Raw genomic sequence first — 17,826 nt, forward strand, 5'->3', positions numbered from 1 at the left:
TTATAAGTGTTGAAATATATATAATTGAATGTGACATCATAAAAAAGAAAGTATATAAAAATGAATAGCATAGAAGGAGTTTTTTGAAGTTATTGCACAATTTATTTTAACATTTTCCACACAATTTTATTTATTACACATCAAGTCGGGATTTTCACGGAAACAGTCTACCTATATTTAAAATAGGGAAAATGGTGATCTGCGTACATCTTAACAACCTACCTCCTTTGATGTTTGGTTTGATTTGATTTATAAGAGCATCTCTAATGTTACAAAACCTTTTTTTTTTACAAATATGTCTTGTAGCCTTAAAATTTAGTATCTGTTCTCATAAATTCTTGACTCGAGGTGGGCGAGGATCGAAACGAGGACCTGAAACGACAAAAGATAACTCTCTTAACCACATGAGTTATCCAACCGTACTCATACAACAAAACCCTTAGTTACATTATTTGTGTGGCATTTATGTGGCTTATAGGGACATTTTTAAATGATTTGTAAAAATTTGAGCACTCCAATCATGTTAACCCTTAACAAAAAATAGAAATAATTATATTTGGTTTGTTATATTTGTTGAACCTGTGAACCATCAAAGACCTTAAGTATAATTTTACCTATCATATTAGACATAATAACATTGTAGTGGATATTCTTCCCCTTAGCTAAAATTTAGCTAATCTTTATTTTATCATTTTTTTCAACTAACAAATTTTGTTATCGGTCATATAACCGTGCATGAATGTCGTTTTAAAAAATCTATACATACAATCATACACTAACAACATTAACTAACATCGGAGGAAAATGCGTACAATAACGACTTATAACCTCCATCAACGGCAGAATCACAGAACTTTTGTCTCTAAGTTGAGTTTGAACGTTTCGTTGAAAGATTTTATATGGCCCACTTCTGCCGACAATTTTTATTTTTTCGCTGGATTTAGTACTTGTTTAGTGGCTTTATGACTCTGCACGAGGAAATTAAAACCCAAATTATGAAGACAAATGGTGATTAAAGTATGATTAAATACTTAAATCGCGCACGCAACTTTCAAATTCAATAACAAATAAAGATTAAAGATAACATCGGTCACGGCTACTTAACTATCCCAACTTGCTTCTTTGATCTTTATATACATGTTTGTCAGATAAAAGATGATTCAAGAATTTTTATAAAAAATGCTGGTGATTTGTACTATTGTATTTGTAGGGGTACTTTAAGCAATTGAAGTCAAGGATTTGTTATCTAATTGCCGAAAGATTGTATAATACTATTTTATGATTGTATCGGTAATATAAGTAATTGTAATCGGTGATTTGTATCATGAATGTCAACAAATATATAAAAAGATAGAAATATATGATAATGAGGGCGGATTTAGAAAATTTCTCTTAGTGAAACCCTGAGCAAATTCTGAGAGTCATACCTCTAAAAAGATAGAAAGTTTCTCAGTTTTATTAGGGCACTTTAATATTTTTCCGTGAAAGAAATGTAAAAAATGTAATACTAAATCCTCTCCACGTTGTAATCATAATTTCAAGCAAATGAATGATTATTAGAAGACTTATAAGAACTTGAAACCAACTTGTGATGAAGCTATGCAAGTATACCAGAAGTTGTGGCAGAATCAATGGTGACATGCATGTTCAAGCCGTGACTGTTTACTACAACCCAGCGAAAGTGCCAAAATCTAGTCACGAACTGACGCCACAAAACAAGCCTATGACAAGCAACCAACATGGGGGTAACTTTTCGTTCAACAATTTCTTTGTATATTCAATAAAATTATCATTATTGAATTTGTATTTGATAGCAACAGGGCACATGCATTTCGTCTATATATTACAGTGAATTTTACACTGCAATGGCACAACTAAGTTGGAGCAGAGGAGCTTTAGCTAGCTACTACTAAGTTTTTATTCAATGGCTACTTATTCTCCAATGCTCTTTTCAGTTTCTAACTTGCCACATTTCTTCATTGTATGCATGTCATGCTTGCTAGTTTTGTGTAGCTTTAACTACAACTTGTGTTATGGGATCAGGCCCATACATTTGAACTTGTCCACTGTTGCAACTCACTGGTCTACTGCTGGTGCAACATGGTATGGCAGCCCAGATGGTGCTGGAAGTGATGGTATAGCTACATGACTATTTATATATTATTATTTTTGAAACGATTATTTACAGAAGTTTAAATACTCACGCATGTTGCTCTACTTAAGTCTTCGAACCCTGGACTTCAAAATATATTTTTGGATAATGAAATATTTGCGGTGACTAATGGAACAAGTATATATGCAGGAGGATCATGTGGATATGGAGACTTAGTGTCACAAGCACCTTTCTCTTCAATGATTACTGGAATTGGCCCATCTCTGTACAATTCTGGCAAGGAATGTGGAGCTTGTTATCAGGTATTATATATTGTGCATGGGCAGAGCAGAATATAGAAGACAAGAATATTTTACTTGTGCTAGTTTGTATTATCTTAATAATGTTGAATCGCCTAGTATATGAAGTGAACTAAAATGGTAGCAAGTATACAATATTTATAATTTAGTGCTTCAGTCTACTGCAGTGGTTGAGAAAAGTATTGAATATTGTAGGTGAAATGTACAAAACACCCTTCTTGTTCAGGCAAGCCTGCAAGAGTTGTGATTACTGACTTCTGCCCTGGATGCACAACCGAGAGAGCTCATTTCGATTTAAGTGGAACATCATTTGGTGCGATGGCTAAACCTGGTCAGGAGAAACACCTTCGAGATGCTGGAGTTTTAGAAATAAGATTTGCTCGGTAATTATCAAGTTTCTTATCCACTGCTAACACTCGAATACTCACCTTATTATCCAATGTGTTACAACTTCTCGTGTCTACTCAGAATCATAAATTAATGGAAATTTTTGACAAAGAGAGAATATGTGTGTTTGTGTCACAGTGTCAATGTGTGTGTTTTATAGTCTTCTTAAAAGAACAATCAATTGAAATTTACAATATCTGTGACTTGACTTGTGTTTTTAATTGCAGTGTTGCATGTGATTATGCCGGGACAAACATAGCATTCCACGTTGACCAGGGGTCGAACTCTAATTACATTGCATTCGTGGTTCAGTTTGAAGAAGGAGACGGTGATATTGCCGGGGTTAATCTAATGGAAACTCCCTCATCATCAAAAACCTCAAGTACTGATGGCCAGGTAATTACAACTGAGTGGAGAGGAATGCAACAATCATGGGGTGCTGTCTGGAAGCTGGATGCAGGCGGAGAATTAAAACCTCCATTGTCAATCCAAATAACTTCTCAGTACACAGGACAGACTATAGTTGCGAAGAATGTGATTCCTGTAGGATGGAAACCTGGTGCTACCTATCGGTCCTTGGTTAATTTTCTTTGACCGGTAGCTTCGTCTTCTTAGGCGGGATAAAATTCAGCACCCGGCCCTGTCACGAGTTTGAGAGCTAGTGACTACATATTACTAGTATGTTATATCACGTCCCGAAAAAAGAGTTGTATTGTTTCTGTGCATTAAGCAGGGGAGAATGATCATTCTTTTTAGTATGGAGACGACAAGTGTTAGAAATAATGGAACGGTGAAATGTTTGTTGTTTGTGTCTTCTGTTTGACACTGGATATGTAATTTTAGTTTATGAATATGTGATTGTTGTACGAAATTGTAAGTTGGAGTGTATGGATATGTCTCTGTCAAGTCCATGCTTGTTTATTTTCTCTGGTAAAACTTAATACAAGGCCTTTGCCATTTCTCTGGTGGAAGGATTTGAATTATGAAATGAGTAAACAAGTGTGCTTTTGTTGTTTGTGTATACGACCATGCTGCAACCACTATGTTAGGTACGTTTTAACCGTACATAACATATTAAACACCTGATTAAAAGAAGATTGCATTCGCTGTCCAGGACTCCAGCATGAGGTCAAGAAAAGGACCTTTGGAGTTGTTATTAGTTGTGGCTAACCAAAGCAGGGGAGAAGAAGCCGGGGTGCCAACTTCGGATTTTAGGTCGTCTTCATATTTGTAAATCGGTCATTTCGAGTTGAGCGGGTTGAGTTCGAGTCATTTTCGAGTTTTTTCTCGATAAATTAAATTACGAATCTAGTTGGATTCAGATCGTATTTGATATTGCCGCATCCAGAGAAGTGCACAGTATTAAGCAATTTTGTAGGTACTGATTTGTAATTTCAATTTACAAATGTCTACCTAAAATATTATATTTTTAACGATTATGAATAGCAAAGCTAGGTTGTAGGTACTAATTCAACTTCTTGAAATTACAATGTGGTAATTAAAAATTATTTTATATGAATTACAACAAGTTCGTATTTTATTTATTCGAGCTACATAATAATAATAATAATTAAAAAAAGAGAGAGAAATACATAACTTAAACGGAACTGGCATAAAATTAAAAATATGTATTATGTAAAAAAAAATAGGTAAAAAGACTAGCATTCAAATTCTAATTCTATCCAGTCTCCTAGTGTGCAAAAAAACTTTGAGAACTGACTACCTAGTTAAGTAAAAAAATGTCCAAACATTTTATTAAATGTATTTGTAGCGCAATGGTAATCATAAAATTTCCAACAACCACGACCCAGGTTCGAATCTCCTCAACTCTTTCTTTTTTCTTCCTCTTTCTTTTTGAAACCTAACCCTAGCTATATCGTTACAGATCGGAGATCTATTGCCGGAATTCGGTCATGGACAACGACGGTAGTCCTTCAAAACATAACGCAAGAAAGGTCTGAGATTAACACTGCTAATTACTTATCATTTTTTTTTAATTTTTTTTTTCTTCAATTTTACTTATTGAATTCTTAATTATACTAATTACATCACTAATTGATATGAAATTGATGTGTTTTGCAGGTCAGATTTGCTCCCAAAGGACCTCCTCGTCGAAAGCTCGCTGTTGCCCCTAAAACGTCTCTCTCTCTCTCTCTCTCTCTCTCTCCCCCCTTTTCATTTATGTATATATATGTGTGTATAGGCTTGTATAAATGTGTATTGTCAAATATCAATCACCTTCGTTGAGACTCGAACTCTCGACTTTATTTCGAACTCTCGATTTTTAGTTAGTTTAGTTAGCGAGACTAGAACCCTATGTATTCTGTGTGACTGTGTGTGTTTGTTTTTGTTCTAATATCGATATATGTTAATACATGATTTTACATTCCATTTAATATTAAATATATTGTATTTTATTTGCAGAGAGGAAGAGACTGATGAAAGGGATGAAGAAGCTGCAAAGGCACTCTTCCGTAGAGTCAATGTAATTTTTTTATTTTTTCACATTGAAAATTGTTTTCGATAAATTTATGTAAAATTTTGTTATTGGTATGTTTTGAACCTGTGACCTGCTGCTCTTAATATGAGTTTTTGGTGGGCTTGCTGAACCAACTGTGCTAGGGGTTATTATGTGGGTTGGTCAATTGCTTAGATTTAGTTTTATATGTTTGATGATAACAAGAGTTGGCCAAAGTATTAAAATTAACTAATTAAGTGTTTACCAAATGAGCTCACTCTTTTGTCTGTCAAGACCAAGTGAGTTCACTCTAATTGTTTACTTGTTCTGTTTAGCCTGGATTATGTATGCATGAGCCTGACATGGATTGAATCTAGTCGTAACTAAGCAGTAAGGAATGGCTGTAGGCTAATTACGTCGTTTAGAGTAGAGTAGTATAGGGATTGTATCTTTTAACATCATTGTAACTCAATCAATCATCTTAAGGTTTTACCTGACAAAAAAAATCATCTTATGTTTTCTGCTTTTACAGGAGCGACGTGGGAGACGAGAACCTAAGGTCGACAAGAAATGTAATTCCTTTTCAAATTAGTGCTTTTGATTGATTAGTGAAGCATAATATCGTGTAAACTTGTTATTTCTCCTAGTTGCAGTTTTGCTTTTGATTGATTAGTGAGTCATGATGCACATCGGTGAAGTATATTTTTATTCAGACCTGTAAAATTGTTTCTATAGATTTTTAGTTGCTGCAATAAACCAAACTGTGTCATGATGAGCTCTATATCTTTTTGATTGTAGAGCAAGTTTTAGAGCATTGAATTTACTTTCCTTGCTTGATTGTGTAAAATACTTCTTTTTGTGTGGCAATTATGCTACTAATACATTGACTTGGGAATTCGTAACTCGTAAGGACTAGTGAAAATGTTAGGCGTGGTTCAGATGAATTTCTATCGACTTAGTTTCATGTTAGTTTTAGATGCTATTACAATTCTGGTAGTTCCTCAAACTTGGATTTACCTTGCAGCAACAGTGCATGTTGCTTTTGGTGGGAGCTCTGAAACTTCAACTTCTTTAACCAAATGGGGAACGCCCAAGGAAGGAAGTGTTAGTAAAACCGAGGATCTGGTACTACAAGATCCTGTCCGAGGCATTAAGGAGATCAAAGTTTCTTCCCTTTCAAAATTTTCAACTTCTGTCACAGATGAAAGCAGAGGAGGTTCAATAGTCCATGTGGATACATCACACCAGAAGCTTGAAAAGGATTACATAGAGCCCTGGGTAACAACTGTTTGTAACATTTTCGTCTTCCTCCAAACTCACTTGCTGAGAATTTACTTTCTGTTTGATGTTTGGCAGGATTACAACCACTCATTTTATCCTGTCACTCTTCCCTTAAGGAGGCCCTACTCTGGGGATTCAGGTATGCTACCAGTGCATCTTTGTGATGCCTGTTTCTTTTCCTTTATCTGACGAAAATCTATTGTCATCAATTATACGAAACATTATAAAATTTTCTGGTAACAATCTTAAGGTCCATTGCTAGACTTGACCCAGAGTCTTGACTCTTGCTCTTGCATTAATAGTTTAGGGTCTTTTAAATAATGTTTGCACAGAGGTTCATGGTGTCATAGTTTTAGTACAGCCGCGTTACATTTTGTTGCAAATCTCCCACTACCTTGAATGAAAAAAGGGACATTTGAAAGTATTGTTCAGTTGAATGATTTTACTGTGTACATCTAAAGCAATGATTGTCTACCAAGTAGCAACATCAATATCTTATAACAAATTTGTGTGGCTTTCCATGCAATCACATTTACGAAGCCTTTTTCTTTTGCAAGAAATTCTAAATCAAGTTGAATTTGAGGACGGTGGAGCTACCAAGGAGTATGATGAAGATCTTACAAATTCTGCTGTGGAGCTTGGGTTGCTGGTCAGTAGCATAAATTCCCAAAATAAGCATATTTTTATTGTTGAATACATACCATTACCATATACTTGTTATGTTTGTATCTCCTGCACTCAGTTTAGTAGACTGTTGATTTTCTCCTTTGTATGTCGGGCAGACTGAAAACAAGGATGCACAGATGTTATTTTTCCAACTTCCTCCTAATCTGCCACTAGTCAGGAGTCGGGCTGGTGCAGATGCTGCAATTGACAACCCAAAGATGTCTAAGAGTGAAAGTACTTTGCACATCGGAAGGGAGCAAGAAATTGCTAGAAGCTCAACACCAGTAAGAGGAACAGATGCTTTATTTAAAGCAAAGGGAAAAGAGAAAGTTGAACAAGGGGCTACTAATATTTCACATGGTGTTTCACCTGCTTCAAGGGGGGTGGATATTGTTGGAAAGTCCATGCTTTCAAGGAAGAAAAATGAACATTTAGAAGACTTACCAGCAGGATATATGGGGAAAATGCTAGTTTACAAGAGTGGAGCAGTTAAACTAAAGCTGGGAGACATCTTATATGATGTGAGTAAAATGTTATCTAATTATTGATTGCATTTTCAATTTCATTAAGATATGCCTTCAATTCAAAATACTACAGTACATATGTTTTTAGAGGTAATGGAAGAGTAAAAGTTATTTTTGGAATGATGTTTGTAATGAAGCATTATAAATTTTGTGCAGGTGTCTGCTGGTTCCAGTTGCCTATTTGCTCAAGATGTTGCAGCTATCAATACAGTTGATAAAGAATGTTGCTTTCTTGGCGAGATTGGAAAGCGAGCTATTGTAACACCTGACCAATCCCTGTACGACAATGTGATTGACTTGACATAAGGCTACCAATTTTAAGTTTACTATGAATTGTTACTAGGTTAATGGTGTATATTCAGGGTAACATTTTCATTAAACCTGTAGTATGTAGGAAAATCTATGAAACGCTGACTGAGGAACTCTTACCTCTGCTCCTAATTTTATATTTTTGATGCAGCGCCTTCTTTGTATAAAAGATTTAGTAAAGCTGAGGCTGAGACTTGCTATGCCTACATGTATTTTTTGTATAAAAGATTTAGTTAAGCTGAGGCTGAGACTTTCTATGCCTACATGTATCTTTTGTATAAAAGATTTAGTTAAGCTGAGACTGAGACTGAGACTTGCGACGCCTACATGGCAATTCGACTTTCAGAACTGTTGTCCTGCACGTTTACCTCATAAATCACACCGCTGTTTTGTTGGGTATTATTTCCGTTTTTCATTATTACTATGTTACCATTTTTTTTTCTGGTATTCCGATGTTACCATTATGATTGAAACTTGTTAAGTAAATTAAATTTTCATTGGTGACGAAATACAGAGTGCATTTACCTGAACAACTATTGCTTGATAAAATATCAAGGGAGGAAAAAAAATCACAAGGTATAAACTTGGCTCTTCCTGATGACAGCATATGCAATGACCTGGACTCAAACTTTAGCGAATGAAAGAACAGAGCAGGTTCGTTTGATTTTCCCTTCATATTTTTGGGGCTCCTCTTGAGCAGAAATCCTCGAAAGATAGTAACGTGCAACTTCATGAAAAAACATTTTCCTTTTATCACTTTAGAATTACATTTTCAGTTCCAAAAAGAATATTTGTTCAAAATCTTGAATATCTTCCTATAACTTTATTTTTTGAGTTTTGATACAAAGAGAGACTACGTACTTGTGTTGCTTTAAAAGTTGCTATAGCTGGCTCTTGCTTAGATCCCTAGTCAACAGTCCCAGTTCACCATAGAGACTACTTACATCAGGAACAATACCTCCATCAAGTTTTGTCAGAATTCCATCACCTACAAGATCATTCAACAAATCTGATGGGTCTTTGGCACCACCATGTTGCAATAATCCCATTCTAATAGCAGACCCAGTGGCTCGTGATAGTGGATCATCCTTGCATATCTTTTGCCATATGGTTGCAGCAAAGCACTTGGCGTATAAGTAGGTGTAATAACCTGATATTTTAAGACCATATATAGTATACATTAAATAAGAATCAGAAATTTCATTTTAGTTATTGGAATTTAAGGGCAAATAACAGATCATGTGCCGTTTAACAAACCAATTCAGAAGTTTAAAGGTTCAGTCTCGAAAAAAGACTAGAAATGACATTGTGTTTACTACTTTAAAGACGATAGATTTAAAGTTCGATTTCTCACTGCTACAAAAATTAAAATCATATTTCTTTATTATCAAAAAAGAACAGACCATAAAATCATGATTTTTCAGCAACACTCGTAATACTCAAGATTCTCATTTCTTCTTCTTGATCAGATACTTGGCTATCATGTCAAACATTTACAGCGAACCTCTAATAGCATAAATTATACAAAGAAGATTGAAGATTCATTTAACTGTAAGATCAAAAATCAAAGTTAAAGATTACCTGCCCCATAATTTAATAGGTGGGTAAATCGGGTGTGCCAATGCGTACCCTCCATATGCTTCCAGCTTGTATGTTGCATCTTTAAATCCCTAAATAAAGTGACTGTATCCTTTGGTACAGAAGATTCTTCCCCAAAAAGTTTTTGGTCAACCATTGCATATAAAATCTGGTAAAATAACAAACAAAACCAATGTCAAAATATTCTTTTTTTTTTAAAAAATGTGAAAAAATAAAAATAAATAAATCATGGTAATCTTATTATCCAAACTGACCTGGCGTTGCAACTCCGTTGCAGCAAACATTTTTTTGGCTCGCTGCAGTGCTTCCACCAAATTTTCAGGAATCGGTTCACCAGTTGAATAGTGTTTTGAGAAGGTCCTCAACACTCTGTAATCCCAAGCATAGTACCTACATAAAAAGGCAAAATATGTTCTTTCGGGTAAGTGGGAGACACTACTACCTGCATACAGCCTAAATAGATAATTAGATCTAGCCAATTTGCAACAAGAAATCATAGCAACAGATCAAATTAATTTTTTAACACATACGAAATGATAATGTTTATGTAGAAAATTAACATTTGAGAAAAAGTTTGCACTTATGTTGTAGAATGCCACATACTCAAATAAATTCGAAGGTGTTTCAGCAAGATCAAACGCTATTCTGGTGCCTGAAAAATGTTGATAATCCTGCAACAGCAAGTTAATAAGATATAAGATGGAAGTCAACATACACAAATTAAATATAATGATATTAACAGTTTACCGTTCTTGAAAGCAAAGAATGTAGAGCATGTCCAAATTCATGAAATAGGGTTTCTACTTCCGAGTGGCTTAGCCTTACTGTCGATGAATAACGTGATTCTGAAAAATTGCATACAAGGGCTACAACCTACTCAACAGTATTGAGAAAAGCTAAGTGTTATCAATGAAACATTTTATCAACATATAGATGTCAACATCCATACAAAACTGAAAGTCTCTGAGGAATAAACATCATGAACGAATAATTAAGTACTAAAATTATACATGACTCATGAAATAGAAAACATGCAAGCAACTATGGTGAGGAAAGGAGGAAACTCTGCTTGATAATTAAATACATATAATAAATGATGTATAAACTATGCATTCATATAACGAGGAGGATTGGTTGCATGTCACATTATTTGGTAGAATGACTTGGTTGGTATGTGAACTTGTCATTTTTTGTCAATTGAGTGTGTGAATGTACAAAATGATCAATTGAGTATTGTAATTTGTTAAATAACTACAAACCAGTGTTACTGGTTTGTTTAATTTTGGTGTGTAATATATTTTATTATAATAATAAATTTTGAAAAATTGTGCCAAATAGATAGATAAATTATATAAGAAAAATAAGAAATTTAACCAGATGAAGCGGATGCAATTTTCAAAAAATTCCATCCACTCAATCGATTATTTTATAAGATCGCGCACCCAATTGACAAAGTGGGACAAGTTTGTACACCAAATAAGTCAATTTACCCACATTATTTAGCCATTTCGGAGAAAATATATATAAACATAAGATTTATAATGATATTCTTTTGTTTGTAGAAAATTTTATCTGGTGTTAAAATAATTATAATTATAAACGTCAAGCATTTTCATTGTTTACCATGTTCTGCATATAGCCAGAATCATCTTTAATATATAATTAATGCTACAAATAAGGATTGAACAAACCAAATTTAAACAATTTTTACATACTGGAAGTTGATAGTCTGAATCTGAGATCCTGCGACCCCCTTTTATTGCATAATGTGCGCAGCCAGGATACTTGCCCTTCCTAGAAGTCAGATCAAGGTACAAGTACCCTAAGTCACCCTGTATGAAGATTACATAATACGAACTTAAAAGTAGTTTCCTCTGTAGATAGCAACTTTACAGCGGATCAGACAATATATCATATATTAGAGTTTGCCCATTGGTAGGGTGGTAAATGAGTAGATACACTCTTGAGCAGCTCGATAAAAGTTTGTCTCATTTATATATGAGCTAAGCTATCCTGTCCTATATGAACTTACATCCAACTCTATATTCTGGACATCAACTGGAGCTTGGGCCCGTCATATGAGACAAGTCAGACCAGATCTGGATGAAGATGTCACACATTAAGAGGCCTATCAAGCAAGGCCTCACTAATTGAAGAATTTAATTATCATACAGAAGATGACTTCCATTGTGCTTAGTAAAGGATACATAGTACGATATAGTTTAACAAAAATTAGTTAATCCTCATTCGTACCTCATCTGGATGATGTAGAGACATTTTCAGCACATCTGGATGCCATGTTTCGCTATCTGCTAAAGGAATACTACGAAATGTCATACCAAATAATGACTCAGTTAACACTTTTAGGCCCTCAATACATTGTGACAAAGGGAAGTATGAAGATACAACCTGCATCAATCCAAAGAGATCAAAATAGCATAAAAGGTGAACTAAAAAAATTATGTCAGAAGATTTCATAAAAGAGGAAACTTACAGAGAAGTCCAACTCAGAAACAGAAGACTTCATCAGTCCTGTCAGGTATGTCTCATCCCATGGCTCTAGATCTCCACATCCTTGACCGTATTTTTCTTTTTTGAAATTCCAAATTGCCTTGAACTCCTGAGAAAATATGTAGGTACATTTTAGTCTAAACAATGTGAGGATTTTGAAGGCGGGGATAAAGAGATAGAGAGAGCGTGACTTTTTGTCATAGTGTAGAAAATCATACCTCGTCAGCCATGGGCCTCACCAATTTGCTCATCTTAAGCAGAAAACTATAAACAACATCAGGGCTTGAAGACAAATTCAACTGCATGCAATATTCTGCATACGACTTGTAGCCGACAATCTGCACAATCCCATTACTTGGCATCATTATTCAACTGACACATCGGCTTATATACACAATTGAAAAGACTGGTATTATGTATATGGGACAGCACTTGCATTTAATGTATTTACATTCATTACCTTCCTTTGAAGAAGGCTACGCAGCTAAGGCTGCCGTTAACCTAATGAGCTGACATGGTTTCTTCAACTTTAATGCACCTTAATATTTGTGTATACATAAATGTACATATATGAAACGTCTTCATATATATCACCTTTACTCTAAAGAAGGATAAGTAACTCGGCTGCCATTTACTTAATTAGTTAAATGATTCTTTCAAGTTAATTTTCATAAAATTCAAATTTATATTTCTAAACAACAGTCTTCATACACGATCTTAAAAAATTATAATCTAAAACCCTAGTAATTGTTGTTTAACCAACATGATCTGTAAAACAACATAGACTTATTCTTGGAATCCATACATGGTGTTTACATCATATTATTAATGTTTTATAATTGTTTTATACCAGTAACAAAGGTGTTTCTGCACGAAGGACCATAGAGACAAACCAGATTCTGCAGAGGATTGGCAGGCAATAGCATAAATACACTTTGCTCTGCCTGAGAACCGTAGAGGTAAAATATGTATCCAAACAAATTGAATCATCTATCAATACAGAAATAATATCTACACGCATGTAACTACCAAACAAAATTGTAAGAGTATAATCTGACTATTAATATACTTGATATTACCGACCTGAGCAAGTTCATGACGGGCAGCTATGAGCTTATCGAGAACAGCAAGGTTTGCACGTGGGGCAGAATTTCCTCGGGCATATGCCATCTTCCTAACCTGTAAAATACCAGAAAAGAAATAAAAATCAAAGCAAAAAAGGCAGTATCAGAATACTCTGAAATCCACCAGACTGCCCGCATCTAAATTGTAGTGCTGTTCATTTACTAAGCATATGAATGGGGGGGGGGATTTCACATTTTAGGCAAAAAGAGAGAGGGAAGAGTGAAGTAATCTAGACAGTTGACATGTATAACCACTAAAAATGTCATTTGAGAAGCAACTAACAAGAACAACCTTATCATCTGGTACATGCTGCAGAATTGTGTGCAGAGTACTCTCCTCAGTAACTATCCGAAATTCCTTCTCTCTGTTTTTACTGATGGAACCCAATGATCTGTATCTTTTGATTGGTTTCATTAGATGGTGCAAACGTTTTGGTATAACTGATGCTGGAACGTCCACATGACCTGGATCTTTGTCTATATTTTCACCAAACCTGAAAAAACACACATATAGAAATATAGGTATAAAAGTCACACAACTGACATACGTTATCGTCTCTGTAAAAGTAAAAATAAATGAAACATGTCAGTATGTAAATGTCCTATTGGACATAGATTTAGTCAAAACTTGACCAAACTTGACTGCAATTTTTATAATTACTGATTCATAGTTTTGTAGATGATTGTATATGTAATATAGTTTCATATTTATATTATCTTATACTTCCTCCGTCCCACATATTTTGTCACTTTGACCAAATTTTGGTCAAATTGACTAATTTTGATTAAAATTATTTATATCATATGATAATTATAAAATCTTAAAAAACTACTATCATAAAATATACTTAGTATAATATAAGATTTGATTTAAAACTTTATAAAAATATGAAAAGTAAAACTATTATTTGAGGTCAATTTTTTTTCAATTTGACCATAAAAGTCAAATTATGACAAAATAAGTGGGACGGAGGGAGTATATTTTTTTAAAGGTTAAAGTTTGATCAATTTGACCGAATCTTTGCCCAAAGAAACATTTAAATTGAAACAAAGGGAGTACTAATTAACATGTTTATAAATTGATGATACGGGCATGCAAATATATCCAAAATGGAAATGATAAGAGGAACATAGAAATTGGCTCAGAAAACATAAATGATCAATGAATAGACTGAAAGGCTGGAACTGATGGGTAAATGAGAAATCTTTCGATAAAATTTTAAAAGAAATAATTATTACTCGTTCAGGCTTAATAACAACTGTTAATAGTTGAACGCAAATTTAAAAAGTCAGTGAAAAGACCGAAGGTCATGATCTGTAATGTAACGGAGAACTCTCAAGTTAAGAGGAAGCTTTTGTAAAAGGGATAAAAAAGGGAAAAATGCTGCAATAAAATTTTTTGCGTGCACTATCTACTGTTTTAATGCTGTGGGACATCCTGTAATAAGCATTCACTACCGAAGAGGTAAATTAATAAAATAAGAGGAAAAGTAAATATTGTATAAAGTATGAAACTTTCGCCATCCCCCAATGTAGTGAAACAGAAACGGAAATTACTTACTCTATACAGAGTTGAGAAATATCCTTATTTAGCTTGTTAACTCGATCCAATTTGTCTGAAAGCAAATAAATAAACTTCCGTTCAAAAGATAGAATAAATAACATGCGAACGCAAAAACCACCGCAAGTCAAGATGATTACCACTACATAGATGAACTCCACCCTTCTCAAAGTCAAACCGCAGGTGAGCAGCAGCCCTCTTATCTTCTGATCTAGGAAGATATTTATCTTGCTCAGCTTTTACCACAGCATTGTATAGGCTCTGGTTTGTGTTAAGAAACTGTAGGATAGAGACCAGAGATGAAAGTGAGGTACTGGCATACTAAAGATTCAAGGTTGTAGAACTATGACATTAACAAACAATTTAAAATTAAGATAGCAAGTTAACTGTTTGATGTGTCTTCAGTAAAACTATTAGTATCTTGAGTACCATTGTTGAAGTGCATAAAAATAATTTCTTTATTATGAATTATGAATTATTATTATTTTTTAAAAATTAGGGTCAGTAAAACTAATAGTATCTTGAATGTCATTGTTACACTGTGCTCCAGAGTTTGAAAATGGAGAGAAGAGAAGAGAAAATAAATTATAATTTTAAAATTTTCCTTCCGAGGCGTGCTCCCGAGTTTTTTTGGCAAGAGAAGAGAAATGATCGAGAGAGAAAAATTCCTATAACTTTCTCCCAAAACTTTCTTCCCAAAAATGGGAAAATTTGGAAAGATCCTCTCACATTACCTTATTCTTTTTGGTCACTTTCTTTCTATTTTTACACAAACTGGGGAGCACACGACTGATTTATTTTCTTCTACTATTTCTCTTCTCTTCTCTTCTCCTCCCATCTCTTCTCTTCTCTTCTCTCCCAAAAAATCTCGGGAGCACAGCGTACAAGATGATCATAGGAACTGGCATAATTCAACATAAACAAGACCACTTACAGCTCTTACTATAAACAGAAAATATAACATTCTCGTTTAACCTAAGACTATTAATTTGCCAAACCTATCATTGGTCACCTCACATGTAGATATTCGTTCATTCTCATTAATGCCTTTGTTGCCTCTTGAACAAATTCTCTGTGACAAAAAAATGGTAAAGATAATACTCATGATACAGTGAACTTTGAAAAATTACACTAAAAATGAAAAGGTGGCACTTTACAACTAAAAGTAACCTGTCAGGATGAGTGTGCCTGCAAAGAGTTGTAGAATCAAGAACCGTACAGACCTAGAAGCACAAAAACAAAAATCAACCATTACATAATAAACACTTGTATGGAATATTTCTACACTACACTATTACAGTAGCTGAACTAAAGTTATGTCGTTTAGGCTACTTGTTAACTATGGTTAACATAATATTAATACATAGATATTGCATATGATTGTAATATACTAATATATATTTATAAAAAATAGGATATTTGATAGGAACATGTTCAACGGTTGATATATTGGTTTAGAGATTTTTCTGCGGTTCAATCTCCCAATTTGTTACTCGGGGTAGTGATTTTCTGTAATTAATCCACCCAAGCTATCTTCTTGTTTCTTGTACCATAATTACGTAAGGATTGCAATGTTTATATAGGGAATAGAAATCTAATGAACTAAAACTCCTGAACAACTGGACTTAATATAATAACCTACTACATATTTGAAACTACTATTCCCACATATAGATGAATATAATATTATCTCTTTACCACATGTAATTTAAACTGACTAATAACATGTATAAATTTTCTTCTTTATGTTTACAACCGTTCCCCATCAGGTTACATGGCTGTATATACATAAAAATTCGAATAGATTCAGCCAAAAAGTTTGCAAACTGATAAACACATAGAGCAATGTATTGAAGAACTAGAAACCTACTGTATCTGATATCTCATCCATCGCCTTCAGAATTTCTTTCGAAGACGGCATTCCAGATATGTAATCAATAAGTTCCCCTGACCTAACATTAAAATCATAATTCAAAGTCATGAAGTTAAAAAAAAGGTCCTCCTCAGCATTAGCCAGACACGTTAACCAGTCATAATTCTACGTTTTCAATTATCTACTGTCTGATCAAGCCAGATTATTTTTTTAAAAATTACTACAAACTTGTTTATCAAACTGACTGTCAACATAATTTAAACACTAACTATACTTGTTATACTTTTTGGACCATTGTATCTTCTATCGTTCTACCCTAAAAACAAGTAATTTCTGTTTAATAGATTTTTAATTCGATAATGCCTAATTATGTTACTATAGATCAATAATAAAACATGTCACGAACACATTAACACAATGCATTTAACAAATTACAAATTCAGGACGAATACAATTAGGTTTCTGCATTACACTTAAACGTTTCAAACGGCAGAATTATATTCATTTATCGAGCTTCACAATAGACATTCACTATTATGCTAATACCAGAGGTTAAAAATAAACCAGTCACTATTATGTTAATACGACAGGGAATTATTCATTTAACGAGATTATTTGTTTATATCTAATATTGATTTATCTATTGTAGTACCTTTCGATAGCATTATCGACGAATCGTTGAAAACCTTGAGGAGACTTCAATTGGTGAAAACCATAGAGTCCGGTAGCTTTGGAACCGGAGGTCGAAAGGTAGCGATTTCCGGTGAAGTTTGATCGGAGATTGAGAACGGCACGGCGAACTAGCGATGACATTGGTTTCTGTGCGTGTAGTGATATAAGTATATGTGTATGTAACGACTGTGTGATGAAAGTGTTGTCGTTACCGTTAGTTAGAGATTAAAATGCGCCGTTGCTGTTCAGCTGGGTTTATGAATAAACACACAAGGGTTCAATTGTTAAATATTTTGACAAAAAAAGTCGAATATTTGATGATATTTTTTTTATTACAATAATTTTTTTATTATTGTCAAAAAAAATATAATTTGATGAAAATTTTATTTAAATTATTAAGAATTTATAAGGAGCGGTAAATGATAGAAGCAAACAACATTAATTCATAT

At 33.9% G+C, this 17,826-nt stretch overlaps 3 protein-coding genes across 6 annotated transcripts; 2 read left to right on the forward strand and 1 right to left on the reverse strand.

The window, feature by feature from the left end:
* Positions 1-1,884: 1,884 nt before the first annotated feature.
* LOC141706369 (expansin-B15-like) lies at positions 1,885-3,779 on the forward strand. Its single transcript, XM_074509145.1, has 4 exons — positions 1,885-2,135; positions 2,303-2,415; positions 2,608-2,795; positions 3,027-3,779. The coding sequence occupies exons 1-4, from the start codon at positions 1,925-1,927 to the stop codon at positions 3,391-3,393; spliced, it is 879 nt and encodes a 292-aa protein (XP_074365246.1). The 5' UTR covers positions 1,885-1,924; the 3' UTR covers positions 3,394-3,779.
* An 823-nt stretch (positions 3,780-4,602) lies between these two features.
* On the forward strand, positions 4,603-8,300 carry LOC141708688 (uncharacterized). The gene is made up of 9 exons (XM_074512435.1): positions 4,603-4,754; positions 4,882-4,937; positions 5,224-5,284; positions 5,790-5,829; positions 6,282-6,535; positions 6,614-6,677; positions 7,096-7,187; positions 7,321-7,725; positions 7,885-8,300. Exons 1-9 carry the CDS (start codon positions 4,713-4,715, stop codon positions 8,032-8,034), a joined length of 1,164 nt encoding a protein of 387 aa, XP_074368536.1. The 5' UTR covers positions 4,603-4,712; the 3' UTR covers positions 8,035-8,300.
* Positions 8,301-8,542: 242 nt separating this feature from the next.
* Positions 8,543-17,616, reverse strand: LOC141708687 (mitochondrial intermediate peptidase, mitochondrial). 4 transcript variants are annotated; one of them, XM_074512432.1, is made up of 18 exons: positions 17,358-17,616; positions 16,703-16,784; positions 16,003-16,055; positions 15,850-15,904; positions 14,973-15,111; positions 14,833-14,887; positions 13,564-13,765; positions 13,231-13,326; positions 12,366-12,485; positions 12,131-12,256; positions 11,890-12,045; positions 11,352-11,468; positions 10,384-10,509; positions 10,240-10,307; positions 9,891-10,026; positions 9,619-9,784; positions 8,899-9,187; positions 8,543-8,764 (listed from the first exon to the last, which is right to left on the reverse strand). In XM_074512432.1, the coding sequence occupies exons 1-17, from the start codon at positions 17,516-17,518 to the stop codon at positions 8,919-8,921; spliced, it is 2,127 nt and encodes a 708-aa protein (XP_074368533.1). In that variant the 5' UTR covers positions 17,519-17,616; the 3' UTR covers positions 8,543-8,764; positions 8,899-8,918. The 4 variants fall into 4 exon arrangements, with proteins under 4 accessions (XP_074368533.1, XP_074368532.1, XP_074368534.1 ...); XM_074512431.1 differs by lacking the exon at positions 8,543-8,764 and having other exon boundaries at positions 8,766-9,187; XM_074512433.1 differs by lacking the exon at positions 8,543-8,764 and having other exon boundaries at positions 8,766-9,187; positions 16,703-16,779; positions 17,358-17,510.
* Positions 17,617-17,826: the final 210 nt, after the last annotated feature.

This window comes from Apium graveolens, chromosome 2 (genome assembly GCF_009905375.1).
Source record: "Apium graveolens cultivar Ventura chromosome 2, ASM990537v1, whole genome shotgun sequence".
Classification (NCBI taxonomy): Eukaryota; Viridiplantae; Streptophyta; class Magnoliopsida; order Apiales; family Apiaceae; genus Apium; species Apium graveolens.

Bases quoted from the DNA above. Each gene is read 5' to 3' on its own strand.
- LOC141706369 (XM_074509145.1), top strand. From the start codon at position 1,925: ATGGCTACTTATTCTCCAATGCTCTTTTCAGTTTCTAACTTGCCACAT. The intron at 2,136-2,302 runs GTATAGCTACAT...GTATATATGCAG, and splicing joins AGATGGTGCTGGAAGTGATG to GAGGATCATGTGGATATGGA. The intron at 2,796-3,026 runs GTAATTATCAAG...TTTTAATTGCAG, and splicing joins TTAGAAATAAGATTTGCTCG to TGTTGCATGTGATTATGCCG.
- LOC141708688 (XM_074512435.1), top strand. From the start codon at position 4,713: ATGGACAACGACGGTAGTCCTTCAAAACATAACGCAAGAAAG. The intron at 4,938-5,223 runs GTCTCTCTCTCT...TTTTATTTGCAG, and splicing joins CTCGCTGTTGCCCCTAAAAC to AGAGGAAGAGACTGATGAAA. The intron at 7,726-7,884 runs GTGAGTAAAATG...AATTTTGTGCAG, and splicing joins TGGGAGACATCTTATATGAT to GTGTCTGCTGGTTCCAGTTG.
- LOC141708687 (XM_074512432.1), bottom strand. From the start codon at position 17,518: ATGTCATCGCTAGTTCGCCGTGCCGTTCTCAATCTCCGATCAAACTTC. The intron at 11,469-11,889 runs GTACGAATGAGG...ATCTTCATACAG, and splicing joins CTCTACATCATCCAGATGAG to GGTGACTTAGGGTACTTGTA. The intron at 9,785-9,890 runs GTCAGTTTGGAT...TTATTTTACCAG, and splicing joins CAACGGAGTTGCAACGCCAG to ATTTTATATGCAATGGTTGA.